The sequence below is a fragment of the Neoarius graeffei genome, chromosome 9, assembly GCF_027579695.1.
Source record: "Neoarius graeffei isolate fNeoGra1 chromosome 9, fNeoGra1.pri, whole genome shotgun sequence".
Lineage (NCBI taxonomy): Eukaryota > Metazoa > Chordata > Actinopteri > Siluriformes > Ariidae > Neoarius > Neoarius graeffei.
In genome coordinates this window covers 7,705,526-7,722,352 of record NC_083577.1, presented here as the reverse complement: position 1 = coordinate 7,722,352, position 16,827 = coordinate 7,705,526, and the positions used below count along the sequence as shown (strand labels likewise).

General features: G+C 44.0%; 1 protein-coding gene across 1 annotated transcript in view; it reads right to left on the bottom strand.

The window, feature by feature from the left end:
* The window catches only part of cps1 (carbamoyl-phosphate synthase 1, mitochondrial), a 250,918-nt gene that overhangs the window by 206,887 nt on the left and 27,204 nt on the right, over positions 1–16,827 (bottom strand). The window contains exons 9-13 of the mRNA XM_060928996.1: positions 13,308–13,414; positions 13,004–13,145; positions 9,288–9,365; positions 8,953–9,051; positions 8,685–8,780 (exon numbers count right to left, since the gene is read on the bottom strand). Of these exons, the coding sequence (XP_060784979.1) occupies positions 8,685–8,780; positions 8,953–9,051; positions 9,288–9,365; positions 13,004–13,145; positions 13,308–13,414 (522 nt within the window). The remainder of the gene's footprint in view (positions 1–8,684; positions 8,781–8,952; positions 9,052–9,287; positions 9,366–13,003; positions 13,146–13,307; positions 13,415–16,827) is intronic.

The following is a 16,827-nucleotide window of genomic DNA, read 5'->3' as shown; positions in this document are numbered from 1 at the left end:
CAGAGACTGAATGTGAGGAGATCGGGTTGTTTTAGTGGCAAAAGCCTTGAAGATCACCGACTGATGGGAGTCAAAATACACTCCCCCAGAATAAAAGTCCGCTTCTGGGCAATCGCTCACTTGGAAATAAACAAACAACAAATGGACACTCAGGCATGGTTCCAGAAAGCAACGAGCAGGACAGGAAGCGCAGGTCGGGGGTAGGCTTGTGGTAGTTTGCTGGACAAAATATCCTGTACAGCAGGGGAATTAGCTCAAGTGGTAGAGTGCTTGCTTCGCATGCAAGAGGTCATGGGATTGATGCCCACAATCTCCAAAACAGCAATTGCCATCTTGCATGCTTTTTTGAGGGAAAACCTTTCTTGGCATCTTGCAAACCATCTCAATCATCTGCACTTTCAGCCAAGTCAAGATCAAATTTCTTTCGCCACATTCAAAACAGCCAGTATTTGGATTAAACCCAAAACCTTGCCATTGTTTGCAGCAATGACCAAATCGACTAACCGCACACTACTTTTCAGTTGATATGCTCCTCTGAAGAGCTGTGTAGGTTAGCTTTCACAGATTCCTTTCAGTTTGCTTGTCTTTATTTCTTGAATTGCTGACTGACCTCAGTAACTCCTTCTCACATTTTTACACAGGCTTGTCATATTCCCACCACACATTGTAAGAATCTAACTCTCACTCGTCTACAAAGTCAGCTTGGACAGCTTTTACAAACTGAAAATATGATGTTAACCTGCTTGTATTCTTAAACCTGATGGTGAAAAGCGAGCATCTGTCTTGAAAAGGCACTTTTCACCACCTTCTACCCAACTGCTCTCACCAAACAATGAAGCAACAAATGCTTCCTGAGGCATGCCCCAAAAGTGTGAGATGCATGCCAGAGACTGAATGTGAGGAGATCGGGTTGTTTTAGTGGCAAAAGCCTTGAAGATCACCGACTGATGGGAGTCAAAATACACTCCCCCAGAATAAAAGTCCGCTTCTGGGCAATCGCTCACTTGGAAATAAACAAACAACAAATGGACACTCAGGCATGGTTCCAGAAAGCAACGAGCAGGACAGGAAGCGCAGGTCGGGGGTAGGCTTGTGGTAGTTTGCTGAACAAAATATCCTGTACAGCAGGGGAATTAGATCAAGTGGTAGGGTGCTTGCTTCGCATGTAAGAGGTCATGGGATTGATGCCCACAATCTCCAAAACAGCAATTGCCATCTTACATGCTTTTTTGAGGGAAAAACTTTCTTGGCATCTTGCAAACCATCTCAATCATCTGCACTTTCAGCCAAGTCAAGATCAAATTTCTTTCGCCACATTCAAAACAGCCAGTATTTGGATTAAACCCAAAACCTTGCCATTGTTTGCAGCAATGACCAAATTGACTAACCACACACTACTTTTCAGTTGATGTGCTCCTCTGAAGAGCTGTGTAGGTTAGCTATCACAGATTCCTTTCAGTTTGCTTGTCTTTATTTCTTGAATTGCTGACTGACCTCAGTAACTCCTTCTCACATTTTTACACAGGCTTGTCATATTCCCACCACACATTGTAAGAATCTAACTCTCACTCGTCTACAAAGTCAGCTTGGACAGCTTTTACAAACTGAAAATATGATGTTTACCTGCTTGTATTCTTAAACCTGATGGTGAAAAGCGAGCATCTGTCTTGAAAAGGCACTTTTCACCACCTTCTACCCAACTGCTCTCACCAAACAATGAAGCAACAAATGCTTCCTGAGGCATGCCCCAAAAGTGTGAGATGCATGCCAGAGACTGAATGTGAGGAGATCGAGTTGTTTTAGTGGCAAAAGCCTTGAAGATCACCGACTGATGGGAGTCAAAATACACTCCCCCAGAATAAAAGTCCGCTTCTGGGCAATCGCTCACATGAAAATAAACAAACAACAAATGGACACTCAGGCATGGTTCCAGAGCGCAATGAGCAGGACAGGAAATGCAAGTTGGGGGGAGGCTTGTGGTAGTTTGCTGGACAAAATATCCTATATAGCAGGGGAATTAGCTCAAGTGGTAGAGTGCTTGCTTTGCATGTAAGAGGGTGTGGGATTGATGCCCATATTCTCCAAAACAGCAATTGCTACCTTGCTTGCTTTTTAGAGGGAAAAACTTTCTTGGCATCTTGCAAACCATCTCAATCATCTGCACTTTCAGCCAAGTCAAGATCAAATTTCTTTCGCCACATTCAAAACAGCCAGTATTTGGATTAAACCCACAACCTTGGCATTGTTTGCAACAATGACCAAATTGACTAACTGCACACTACTTTTCTGCTGATATGCTCCTCTGAAGAGCTGTGTAGGTTAGCTTTTGCAGATTCCTTTCAGGTTTCTTATCTTTATGTCTTGAATTGCTGACTGACCTCAGAACCTCTGTCTCACATCTTCGAACAAGGTTGTCATATTCCCACCATCCCATTGCAAAATTCTAATTCTTGCTAGTGTGCAAAGTCAGCTTCGACAGCTTTTACAAACTGAAACTACGATGCTTACCTGCTTGTATTCTTAAACCTGCTGGTCAAAAGCGAGCATCTGTTCTGAAAAGACACTTTTCACCACCTTCTACCCAACTGCTCTCACCAAACAATGAAGCAACAAATGCTTCCTGAGGCATGCCCCAAAAGTGTGAGAAGCACGCCAGAGACTGAATGTGAGGAGATTGGGTTGTTTTAGTGGCAAAAGCCTTGAAGATCACCTCTTGTTATTCATGAACATGGGGTCAAAATACACTCCCCCAGACTAAAAGTCCGGTGATGGCAAATTGCTCACTTGAAAATAAACAAACATCATATGCTACCTCAGGCATGCTTCCAGAGAGCAATGAGCAGTCCAGGAAGCACAGGTCATTGCCACTGAGTGGTATTCTTGGACTCATAAATCATATGAATACACCAAACTATACCAAATTGAGCATTTCAGGACAAAGTAACTATTATGATACACAGATGATATTTCCTTCACTGTGTCAGAATATTCCCCCGATACTGTATATATATATATATATATATATATTATTATCTCTAGCTGCTTTATCCTTCTACAGGGTCGCAGGCAAGCTGGAGCCTATCCCAGCTGACTACGGGCGAAAGGCGGGGTACACCCTGGACAAGTCGCCAGGTCATCACAGGGCTGACACATAGACACAGACAACCATTCACACCTACGGTCAATTTAGAGTCACCAGTTAACCTAACCTGCATGTCTTTGGACTGTGGGGGAAACCGGAGCACCCGGAGGAAACCCACGTGGACACGGGGAAAACATGCAAACTCCGCACAGAAAGGCCCTCGCCGGCCACGGGGCTCGAACCCAGACCTTCTTGCTGTGAGGCGACAGCGATAACCACTACACCACCGTGCCGCCCATATATATATATAAAAGCCCTGCGATGATCTGGCAACATGTCCAGGGTGTACCCCATAGTCAGCTAGAATAGGCTCCAGCTTGCCTGCAACCCTGTAGAACAGGATAAACGTCTACAGATAATGGATGGATGGGTGTGTGTGTGTGTGTATGTATGTATATACAGTATATATAAGCAATGCCAGCGGCACCTTGTCTCACAGTTTGATTGTGTGGGTGTTTAACATTGATGTATTTATCACTCACACATTAAGCTAATATGTCTGTTCTGTAAACACAGAAAAAATGCCACAATATCAGTACTTACAGAAGATATTGTCATTTATTTACACATCTCATGAGTTGGTATCGCCATTTATACTAATTACGGATACTGCGATCGACCACTGGGTCAGTCTTTAATCTGCTCCTTAACTCGGATGGTTTCACTGCTCAGTGGGCCTCCAAGATGAATTCTTGGAAAAAAACTGACTCGAATCATGAAAACATGAGGAATAAAGATGCAGGTTGCGCATGTTCTCTTCATGCATCCTGTGTAACATGGTGCTGTGTAGGCATGTAACGATTCACCCAGTTCACGATTCACTTCGGTTCACAATTTGATTCTGTGTTTTCGCAGCATTAGGGCTGTTTTACTTCCGTCTATGGTGAAGTCACGTGCATTCCTGCTATTGTACATTATTACACATCCAGGACACTTTTTCATGTAATAAAAACATGCAGTCTATTCCCTTGTAGCAGGTTTCATTCATTTAGTTTGATGGCATGCAATATGGTTAGCATATTGCTTATTCTACATGCATTACATCACTCTACCCAATGGAGAATGAGCGTTCAATATTGTTACCGTATTGCACGTTGTCAAGACAACATGACGTCACATGTCGGAGCTGATGCAAATATCCAGTGACAAAACTTTTCTACTGTGCATCACATAATCATTTCTGTGTTCGCCGGGAAAGAGTACAGACAAGGCTAATCCAGTGCTACTGCTAGGATTAGCTATGCTATAATTAAGCACTAAATAAATAAACAAACCTACAACTGAAACTAAAAGACGTGTTGAACACCCAAAAGTGCAACCAAAACTTCATTAGATATTTTTCACACATATTTACAACAGAAAAACATACCAGCGTACATCAAAAAACTGGAAAAGAGGCATATTGGCCACGTAAAACTTCTTCCAGGTTTGCTTTGTTGAATACGGAAGATTTTGAGAGAATTTTGGCTGCCAGCTCGCTCCATTGTGTGTCGCTGTTGATGTTGATTTTAAAAGTAACTAAGTAAATTACACAGACTTAAGAATTCATTTCCCTGAGTGAAAAATACTGTTCTGAGCATGCGTGGAAGAAGAATCTGGAAATAGATATCTTAATTTCTTGGTCGCTAGCCTGTGCTACTTGCTCTTGATAGCACTGCCTTGACACTGCACTAGCATTGGCCTTTGCTAACACTACTGATGAATGGCAGTGCCCTGTTTGGCTGCGGCTGCATGGGCTCGCGACAGTTACGGTCTTTCCAATCATAATACGCCGCCTAGGATGTCAGTAATAGTCAACACTTTCAGTAAGTTAGTATATAGTCACCAGCACTTGCTGGAATTACGTTCGTCCAGTGACTTCAGCTTCGTAGACATGGCTACTCAGGAGTGTTTGTGTAGCACTGGAGTGCTATGCTGGCAAGACTCAGGGGCCTACGGTGCAGCAAACTCCCCTAGCAGCATAAGATGACAGAGGAGCAAGCAGAGGTGGTGTGACCAAAGGCGGAAGTGCAGCTGTCGGAGGGGGCTAACTGCTAAGCTAAAAGCTAACCCCTATAAAACACCACTTCCATCCATCTTCCTCGCTAACTTTCGCTCCCTGGAGAACAAAATAGATCACTTGCAGCTGAAATGAACAACAAAATGAGAAATGAGGAACTGCTGCACAATAATTCTGACAGAGACATGGCTTAACTCATCAATCCTGGACAATGTTGTCAGCGTCGAGGGGCTAGCTACATTTCATGCCCACAGGAGCTGTGCACTAAATGGTAAATCTCGAGGGGGTGGTTTGTGTATTTATATCAACAATTGGTGTAAAAATGCTAAGTTTGTCTCAAACCATTGCTCACCGGACATTGAGCTTTTGACTGTAAACTGTAGACCATTCTATCTACCCAGGGAGTTTACTTTATTTTCCATCACTTCTGTGTACGTGCCCCCCAGCGCGGACAAAAAGGAGGCTATGAGTGTTCTCTACCAGACTATCAGTGAGCTGCAATCTGCTTACACTGAGGGCTTTTTCATTGTGGCTGGGGATTTTAACCAGGCCAACATGAAGTCAGTTCTCCCTCATTTTCACCAGCATGTGAATTGTGCAACCAGGGGAGTGAACACCATTAGACATGGCCTACAAAAACATGAAGGATGCATTCAGAGCAGCCCCCCGCCCCCACCTTTGCTCTTCTGACCATTTATCCGTTAAACTAATCCCTGCATATAAGCCCTTGCTGATCAGAGGAAAACCTACAGTGAGGCAGGTGAGGGTGTGGTCTGAGGGGGCTATGGAGGCACTACAGGACTGTTTTGAGTGCACGGACTGGGACATGTTCAAGGAAGCTGCCACTTATAATGTTCATATCAACATAGATGAGTATGCCATGGGGCGGCATGGTGGTGTAGTGGTTAGCACTGTCGCCTCACAGCAAGAAGGTCCTGGGTTCAATCCCAGCGGCTGATGAGGGCCTTTCTGTCTGGAGTTTGCATGCTGTCTGCGTGGGTTTCCTCTGGGTGCTCCGGTTTCCCCCACAGTCCAAAGGCATGCAGGTTAGGCTAATTGGTGGCTCTAAATTGACCGTGAGTGTGAATGGTTGTCTGTGTTAGCCCTGCGATGACCTGGCAACTTGTCCAGGGTGTACCCCATAGTCAGCTGGGATAGGCTCCAGCTTGCTTGCGACCCTGTAGGACAGGATAAGTGGTTACAGATAATGGATGGATCCATGGATGGAATATGCCATGTCTGTGTCAGTTACATCAACAAATACGTACATGGAGGATGTCAGTGCCATGAAAAACATCACCACCCAGGCCAGCCAAAAACCCTGGTAAAGGCACGGAACTCAGCCTTCAAGTCTGGTGACGAGAAGACCCTGGGAACAGCGAGAGCCAACTTGAACCATGCCATCAGACTAGCAAAGCACGTTCAGAATCAAAAAATCCAGGACTTTTTCCACGATGCCGCTAACACCAGGGATATGTGGCAAGGCATACAGGCTATCACAAACTACAGGATGGCCTCTCCCGAGTGTGATGATGACGTGGACTTCCTCAATGAACTCAATAACTTCTTTGGGAGGTTTGAGGCACTAAATAGCACTCCTGCAGTGAAAGCTGTTCCACATCAGGATGAAAAGGCATTCTGTCTTGATACAGCTGAGGTGCAGAGGATTCTGAGGAGAGTCAACACACGGAAGGCCCCGGGCCCTGATAATATTCCTGGTTGGGTGCTTAGGGAATGTGCAGATCAGCTGGACATTTTCAACACCTCACTGGATCAAGCCAAAGTCCCATCATGTTTCAAGACTGCCACCATCATCCCAGTGCCAAAAAAACCTCAAATCACATCACTCAATGACTACCGGCCCGTCGCACTCACTCCCATTATGTGAGTGTGCTTTGAGAGGCTGTTAAAGGAGCACATCACCTCCAGGCTCTCTCCCACGTTCGACCCCTTCCGGTTTGCCTACCGGCCAAACCGCTCCACTGAGGACACCATCTCTTCCGCTCTTCACCTGAGCCTTACACACCTGGAGGAGAAGAACACTCATGTGCAGATGCTGTTCCTGGACTTCAGTTCAGCGTTTAATACCATCATTCCACAGCATCTGGTGAACAAACTGGGTCCCCTGGGCTTCAGCACCCCCCTGTGCAACTGGCTGCTAGTCTTCTTCACTGAAAGACCACAGTCAGTGCAGGTCGGACAGAACACCTCCAATGTCATCACCCTCAGCACAGGCTCCCCTCTGGGCTGTGTCCTGAGCCCTCTGCTGTACACTCTGATGACACACGACTGCGTCCCCAGGGCTGCCAGCAACCACATTGTGAAATTTGCAGATGACACAACAGTGGTGGGCCTCATCAGGGACGACAACGACCTGGCCAACAGATAGGAGGTGGAGCAGCTGGTGGGCTGGTGAAGAGAAAACAACTTGATCCTAACGTGGACAAAACCAAAGAGATCATTGTCGACTCTAGGAAGAACCAGCTCAGCCACAATCCACTTCTCATCAACAACACAGCTGTGGAGGTGGTCAAGAGCACCAGGTTCCTAGGGGTGCACATCACAGACAACTTCACCTGGTCTGTGAACACCGCGTCACTGGTCAAGAAGGCACAGCAGTGTCTGCACTTCCTGCGTAGGTTGAGGAGAGCCCACCTTCTCCCGCCCATCCTCACTACATTCTACAGAAGCACCATAGAGAGTGTTCTAACCAGCTGCATCTTTGTGTGGTGTGGAGGCTGCAGTGCCTCTGACTGGAAGAATGTGAGGAGAGTGCTGAGGACAGCGGAGAAAATCATTGGGACTTCTCTTCCCTCCATTCAGGACACCGCACCTAAGCGCAGCATGTCCCGAGTCAGAAACATCATCACTGACCCCTCACACCATTACTATAGACTGTTCTTCTTCCTGGCCTCTGGAAAGAGGCTCCACAACATTCGGTGCAGGACCACCAGGTTCTGTAACAGCTTTTTCCCCCAGATTTAGAAGGACTGCTCTACCCAGTCCTCAGCTCATTTTTTATTTAACTGAAATGATAATGCAGTGGGGGCAGCACGGTGGTGTAGTGGTTAGCGCTGTCGCCTCACAGCAAGAAGGTCCGGGTTCAAGCCCCGTGGCCGATGAGGGCCTTTCTGTGCGGAGTTTGCATGTTCTCCCCGTGTCCGCGTGGGTTTCCTCTGGGTGCTCCGGTTTCCCCCACAGTCCAAAGACATGCAGGTTAGGTTAACTGGTGACTCTAAATTGACCGTAGGTGTGAATGTGAATGGTCGTCTGTGTCTATGTGTCAGCCCTGTGATGACCTGGCGACTTGTCCAGGGTGTACCCCGCCTTTCGCCCGTAGTCAGCTGGGATAGGCTCCAGCTTGCCTGCGACCCTGTAGAACAGGATAAAGCGGCTAGAGATAATGAGATGAGATAATTCAGTGATTTGCAGTGCAAAACTAAGCCAATTCAAAAAGCACATGGACTAAAAGTATCAATTTTGCTTTACAGTTGAATGGACATGAGATTCACTGTGATGTATGGTATGCTCTGTTGGTTTTACCTTCATGGCTTTCACAGCTTGTGAGCCTGAGTAGTCAAACTCACCGGCCTGGCCGATGGACAGCCCACCAGAGCCGAGCACCAACACTTTAGACACCTGCAAAAAGGTGACAACATTTGCACAACACATACATTCTCAGATTTACACCTGAAGCAAAACCTGTTCTGCACTTTGACTGTACACTGTGAAGGTGATCTACTGTATTGCACATCCATGTCTCTTTCTCGCTCGTTGACCTACTCTATGCGTGTGACTGTGGTGCCCTCACCTGGACTCTGGCTGGAACTGCAGGTTTCTTTGGCATCACAGACACAATGCTGCTGTTTTCCCCTTTCTTTATCAGAGACAGGAATGCATCAAAGAGGTACTGCACAGAAACAATCGAGAGATGAAGACAAATTAATGAAAAAAAAAAAACAGTGCATCGACATGAACATTAATGCATCCTGAGCTGGAGGTGATCGTGTCATCTCTGAACAAGCACGGCGTAATTTAATGGCATTTGACGCAGTGCATGAAATGAAAGGTTGGGATGGAATTACAACAGATATTCATGCATGACATCTGAAATAAAACTAATCAATCAATCAGCAGCTGTAGTACCTCTGTATCAGTGGGGCCACCTTTAGCTTCTGGATGAAACTGCGCCGTGAAGATTGGCTTAGTGTTATGCATGATGCCCTAATTGAAGAAAAGGCATGTCCAAAAAAAAAATAAATGCTAACAAAATAGTACACACACACACACACACACACACACACATATATATATATATATATATATATATATATATATATATATATATATAGTCATAATAAATTAAACAAAGTCAATGTTTGTTGTGAGACAACCCTTTGCTTAAAAAAAAAAACAGTAGTCTCAGGTCCAGTGCGTGCAGTTTTATGTGGAAATGATCTGTAGGTTTTCTGAGCATCTTACAGAACCAGCCACAGTTCTTCTGGACACTTTGACTGTCACACTTGCTTCTTCATTTTGCACCAAAACCCAGCAGCCTTCATTATGTTTTCTTTTTTAATCTGAAAAGTGCTCTCTTATGTAATATGCTGCTCAGATACAAACAGTTGGGTTTTTTTGGTTTTTTTTTTTTTTTCCTGTAGCATTTAATTTTGTGCTGAAAAACAAATGTTTGGAACCCTAAACTGACTTGATAATGTAAAAGTCATAAAATAGAAATCTGTAACAAAGTTTGCATGAAAAAAATAAAATAAAATAAAATAGGGGGCTAAGACTTTCGCACAGTACTGTATAGATACAGTACCAGTCAATTTTGGACACCCTGACTCAGTCATAGGTTTTTCTGTATTTTGACTATTTTCAACATTGTAGAACAACAGTGAAGACAACAAATGAGAAGCAAGAACCAAATGTCAGATCCTAAACACTTTTAGTTTCTTGAGTACGGAAGCCGAGAGAGGCCCTTCATATAATCCTTTTTTTTATTCACCTTGTTATCCCGAGATAACGACATAATTAATTCAGGATCTCAAGAAAACAACACAACTAATTCGAGATCTCGAGAAAACAAAACCGTTATTCCGAGATAACGACATAATTAATTCAGGATCTCGAGAAAACAACACAACTAATTTGAGATCTCGAGAAAACAAAACCGTTATTCCGAGATAACGACATAATTAATTCAGGATCTCAAGAAAACAGCACAACTAATTCGAGATCTCGAGAAAACAAAACCGTTATTTCATGATCTCGAGTAAACAGCTGAGAAATGGTTCATTCAGGTGCGCCAAGAGACTTGTGATATGCTGACTTTGGGGCTATTTCTCATTCTGTATAGACGCAACTTTGGTCATTAGAATGTCTGGAATAATCGATCACCTAATAAGGCAATATTTTGATCAGGGGTTGACACAGGGAGAGATTGCATTAAGTCTTTTAATAAGGGATAATTTCAAAATTAGTCCGCGGCACCTCCGCAGAAGACTGGCCCGGCTCTCTCTCAAGGCATCGTAAAAAGCCATTTCTGCTCTGTTTCTGCTCTGTTACATGTCCGCCAATTTCTAAGTCTTCGTTGTCTGACCCACAGGGGGCGCAGCTCTGCTAGAAATCTCAGCTGTTTTCTCGAGATCGTGAAATAATTGTTTTGTTTTCTCGAGATCACGGAATAATTGTTTTGTTTTCTCGAGATCTCAAATTAGTTGTGTTGTTTTCTCGACATCCTGAATTAATTATGTTGTTATCTCGGAATAACGGTTTTGTTTTCTCGAGATCTCGAATTAGTTGTGTTGTTTTCTCGACATCCTGAATTAATTATGTCGTTATCTCGGGATAACAAGGTGAATAAAAAAAAGATTATATGAAGGGCCTCTCGCGGCTTCCGTACTTGAGAGCTAAAAAAAGGTTTAAAATATATTACTCTAAATACAGAGGTGATTATAGAAAATCGTGGATGCTGATTGGCCTAGAAATTTGGACTATTTCTCGATAATCACCTTGAACAACTCGGCAAAATGGCGGCGAATCACTTTGTCACTGTAAGTGCTGTTCCTAAAAGCACTAAAGATGCTACGAAGTGTGGTCTAAAACTATTCAAAGGCAAGATGGAATTGTGATTTATTTTATCGATTTCAAAACAAAGTATTTTATGTGACTTGCCTTAGACAAGTGATACAAGTCTGCAGCGTGCCTTTGTAACATCTGTATGCCGATTTTAAAGTTTGTAATGAATGATTTTTCATATTATTTTTTAATAATAATTATTTTATTTAAATAACCATCTGTGTATTTGTACTAAAACAATTATCCACATCAGGCTCAGTGAATATCGATGAATAATAACCTTGACTTCGGGGCGGCACAGTGGTGTAGTGGTTAGCACTGTCGCTTCACGGCAAGAAGGTTCTGGGTTTGAGCCCAGCGGCCGACGAGGGCCTTTCTGTGTGGGTTTCCTCCAGGTGCTTCGGTTTCCCCCACAGTGCAAAGACATGCAGGTTAGGCTAATTGGTGACTCTAAATTGACTGTGAGTGTGAATGGTTGCGTCTCTCTATATGTCAGCCCTGTGATGACCTGGTGACTTGTCCAGGGTGTACCCTGCGTCTCACCCATAGCCAGCTGGGATAGGCTCCAGCTTGCCTGTGACCCTGTAGAACAGGATAAGCAGCTACAGATAATGGATGGATGGATGGCTTGGAGTGGTATATCAGATATATTCCATTCAGCTAGCATGATATTGAACAAGTTGAAGATGACTTCAATAGCATGCTAGCTGAATGGAATATATCTGATATACCATGAAAAAAAAAATCCAGCCAATATTATTATTATAATACATACACGCTCTCTTCATATCAGCGTATCAGCATTCTCATGCTAGCTTACCCACAAGTTGGCACTGTTAGCGCGGCAGTGAAGTCACCTACAGCTGGTGTAGCATTCATCAGTAGCACAGGCTAACAACCAAGAAACTAAGATTTCTGTCTCCAGACTCTTCTTCCACGCATGCTTGCCACAGCATTTTCACCCAGACTTAAGTATTCATTTCCTTGTGTAATTTACTGAGTTACTTTTAAAATCAACATCGACAAATACACACAACGGAGTGACCCGGCCGCCAAAATTCTCTCAAAATCTTCCGCTTTTAATGAAGCAAACCTTGCAGCCATGTTTGTTTACAAATTGTCACAGTCATTCACTAGCGTGGAAGTTTTACATCTCTGACGTGTCTCTTTTCCAGTTTTTCGATGTCCATTGGTATGTTTTTTTCTCTTGTAAATATGTGTGAAGAATATCTAATGAAGTTTTGGTAGCCTTTCGGGTGTTCAGTCCGTCTTCAGTTTCAGTTTTCCGTTTATTTACTGTATTTAGTGCTTAATTATAGCATATGTAATCCTAGCAGTCGCACTGGATTAGCTACGTCTTCTCTCTTTCCTGGCCGACAAAGAAATGATTCTACGCATGTGCAGCAGAAAAGTTTTGTCATTGGATCTTTGCATGAGCTCTGATGTGTGACATTGTGTTGTCTTGACAACATGCAATATTATAACAATATTGCACACTCATTCTCCATTGGGTAGAGTGACGTGGATGATAAGCGATATGATAACAATATTGCATGCCATCAATAAACCTACATGAAGGGAATAGAATACATGTTTTTATTCCATGGACAAAGAGGCCTGTAGGTAAAATAATCACCGATATTCACTGAGCCTGAGGTGAATAATTCTTAAATAATGATTAGCACCGATATGAAGTGTTAAGCTAAACATCTCAAATTTTAGTCCAAGAGAAATCAATTGGTTGATAACTTTTTTTTTTATGTGTACGGTAGAGACCAGACCTCATTGGTTTCATCGTTTGCATTGATGAAGAGTGGACTCCAGCCTAGCGGCAGAGACTTGCTGTCTATACCATAGCCATGATTCTGAGCAGTGATGAAGGCTTGTCCTGTCCTCACATTCAGCACAGGCTGGTTCTGGCCTCTACACATACAGACAAGGGACAGGCCGAGTGTTCAGTGTCTGAGCAAAACTGATGACTGTGTAGTTTCCAAAGAGACAAAACACATTCATCTAAGAGATGGAAAGACAAAGTAATCTCATAAACTAACGCGGTTACTGTCACACTCCCAACATGTCCATTACCTGTTTCCCATGGGCAGTTTGTATGACTGAGCACCAGCAGCCAAAGCCATGATCTGGTTCCCCATACAGATACCAAACACGGGCTCAGGACGATCGCTCTCCAGCACCTGACATGGAAAAGTCATCAGACAACATAAGACATTTAAAGCAGAAATTATTTTGGTCACATCAATAATTTATTTTTCAGATCTTTGGATTAAGTGCATCCATGTCTACAAGTCAAAACTTAGCAGGTTTATTTGACTGTTTTGTTCACTCATGACCAATAGCTGAACCTTTGAAGAAGGCTTAAGCTCCGCCCACTTACCACATCATGTCATATATCGATGAAAATCTTCTCATCTCATCTCATCTCATTATCTCTAGCCGCTTTATCCTTCTACAGGGTCGCAGGCAAGCTGGAGCCTATCCCAGCTGACTACGGGCGAAAGGCGGGGTACACCCTGAACAAGTCACCAGGTCATCACAGGGCTGACACATAGACACAGACAACCATTCACACTCACATTCACACCTACGGTCAATTTAGAGTCACCAGTTAACCTAACCTGCATGTCTTTGGACTGTGGGGGAAACCGGAGCACCCGGAGGAAACTCACGCAGACACGGGGAGAACATGCAAACTCCGCACAGAAAGGCCCTCGCCGGCCACGGGGCTCGAACCTGGACCTTCTTGCTGTGAGGCGACAGCACTAACCACTACACCACCGTGCCGCCCGATGAAAATCTTGTTTCCTCCAATAGATAGCACATTGCACATTGTTATGCTTTACATGTCAATTTCATTAATAAACATGACAAACTGCATGCCTGAGAGTGGTACATAATTTTTCTTTGTTCAGAACCATCCATTATCTGTAACTGCTTATCCTGGGCAGGGTCACAAGCAAGCTGGAGCCTATCCCAGCTGACTATGGGCAAAAGGCGGGGTACACAATGGACAAATTTCCAGGTCATCACAGGGCTGACACATAAAGACAAGCAATGAGTCACACCGACAGTCAATTTAAAGCCACCAATTAGCATAACCTGCATGTCTCTGGACTGTGGGGGAAACCAGAACATCCGGAGGAAACCCACACAGGCACAGGGAGAACATGCACACTCCACACAGAAAGGTCTCCATCAACCACTGGGCTTGAACCCAGAACCTTCATTCCCAGGAGGTGACAGTGCTAACCACTACACTACTCTGAAATTAATATTTTAATGATAAAAGTAGCCAAAGGCTAGATATTTGGGTTGAGGAAGTATGCAAATGTATACATATTTTATTAGATTAAGCCACATTTACATCAATAAATGTATTGGAATAAATGTCCAATACAAAAAAAAAAATCAATCAGCTGCAAAAGATTGACAATGATGTCTTTGTTTGTCTTTTTTTTTTTCCTTTTTAATTACCCTATTTGGGGCGGCATGGTGGTGTAGTGGTTAGCGCTGTCGCCTCACAGCAAGAAGGTCCGGGTTCGAGCCCCGTGGCCGATGAGGGCCTTTCTGTGCGGAGTTTGCATGTTCTCCCCGTGTCCGCGTGGGTTTCCTCTGGGTGCTCCGGTTTCCCCCACAGTCCAAAGACATGCAGGTTAGGTTAACTGGTGACTCTAAATTGAGCGTAGGTGTGAATGTGGGTGTGAATGGTTGTCTGTGTCTATGTGTCAGCCCTGTGATGACCTGGCGACTTGTCCAGGGTGTACCCCGCCTTTCGCCTGTAGTCAGCTGGGATAGGCTCCAGCTTGCCTGCGACCCTGTAGAACAGGATAAAGCGGCTAGAGATGAGATTTTTTGCTTACTGAATTAGCTGATTTTGTCTAATGTGACTTAAACCAGTGTTTCTCAGCTACGGTAGTGGGCCGCAATTTTTTTTTCAAGTTGAAGCTCATTTTTACTCATAGTATGGTACAATTGCTGGGTTGCATCCAACGTCACATCCGCCTCATTAAGCTACGGTCACAATACAGCTCATGATGCTTGGTGATGGGTTACCGATGAAAATGAGGCATTTTGGCGGTGATGCATGGCGATACACACACGAGCTCAAGATTGTGGTCACGCAGCAGGTAAACACTCAACTGTCACACCTTTGCGCACTTGAATCTGGTGCACTTGAGTCTGGCGCAGCTTAAGCGGCCGTGTGTGCTCACGGAGTGCGTTGTGCGCACTCTTGGGACCTGGTTGTTATGGCAAACACCTGATACTGAGACCAAGAACACAAAAGCGAATGAGCGCACGCGCGACTCGGGGGAGGAACGCAGTGCAGGAGACACGGGGTTTCCATAGTAACCATCAGCGCACTTTCATGAAGCTGTTAAATTTACATTTTCGAACTTCGTAGTCAGCTGGGATAGGCTCCAGCTTGCCTGCGACCCTGTAGAACAAGATAAAGCAGCTAGAGATAATGAGATGAGATGAGATGAGATGAGATGAGATGAAAAAATAAATATATTATTTCCCAGCTTAAGGTCGGTCCGTATCGCGAAATACTGTGAACTTGGCCCAGAGGCCTCGGTCAGTATTTTGAAGACCTCGGTCATGGTATTTCATGATACAGCCCCCCCAGCTGGTAAATAATACAAACACACACACACACACAAGATGGTACTGTTCCGTCCTGGGTTATTAGAGATGCGTTACACTGATTCGGACAACATGATGACATCGTGGCTACAGCCTACCAAAAAAAAAACCTTACGAATGAGTAGGTACGTCTTTTCGACCAACAGCGAACAGGTTCTTGAACCAATTTCATTCAGGTTTCTTTGAACAAGAACAGAATCCGTTCTCTGTGGGTCGAAAAGGGGTAACGTCCCAGTTCGGTTATACTAAACATAGGCACTAATGGAACGCTGCTCAGCCAATCAAATTAGTGAGTCTGCATATTACTGAACTGTTGTATAATTAGTTAATTAGCTGATTATAGCTGAACCAGGGGAAAATGGTGCATTCCAGGACCACATTCAGGAACCTGTGGTGTAATGTGAACGTCGCCATGTTTTGCCTCTAGTGGCTTTCCATATAGGATGCGCCATCAAAACCCTATATTCAATATCTTGAAAGAGGCTCAAGAGGAGTTCATATGACTCTCTGAGCAGATCGGGTTTACTTTTCAGGTTTACTCCGGACTACATGTGCAGCAGCGCAGTTGTCGCCTGCCTTGTTTGTGATTTTAAAAATAAATCATTCGATAAGCCAAAGCAATAGAGTGGAAAGTTTCAACTTATGTTTGCCTTCGATAACTTTGCTTAAAACATGGTGGTGTATACTGATTTTTTTTCCCAGAATTTTTTTGTGTCGGTGTAACGGATGCCAGATTGTTAATGTATCTCAGTTCCACAGGCTACATGGTTGGGTATCGTTTGTCCTTATTGCTTGGGCCAGATCAAACCATTAAACAAACTTAAATTATTCTTACTCTTGCCACATACATGATTTCTTTTTCAGAACTGATGATATTCAGTTCAAACACCATTAAAAGTAATTTCAGGAATAGATCTCTTGCGTGATGTGTAATTCACCCCTCTCA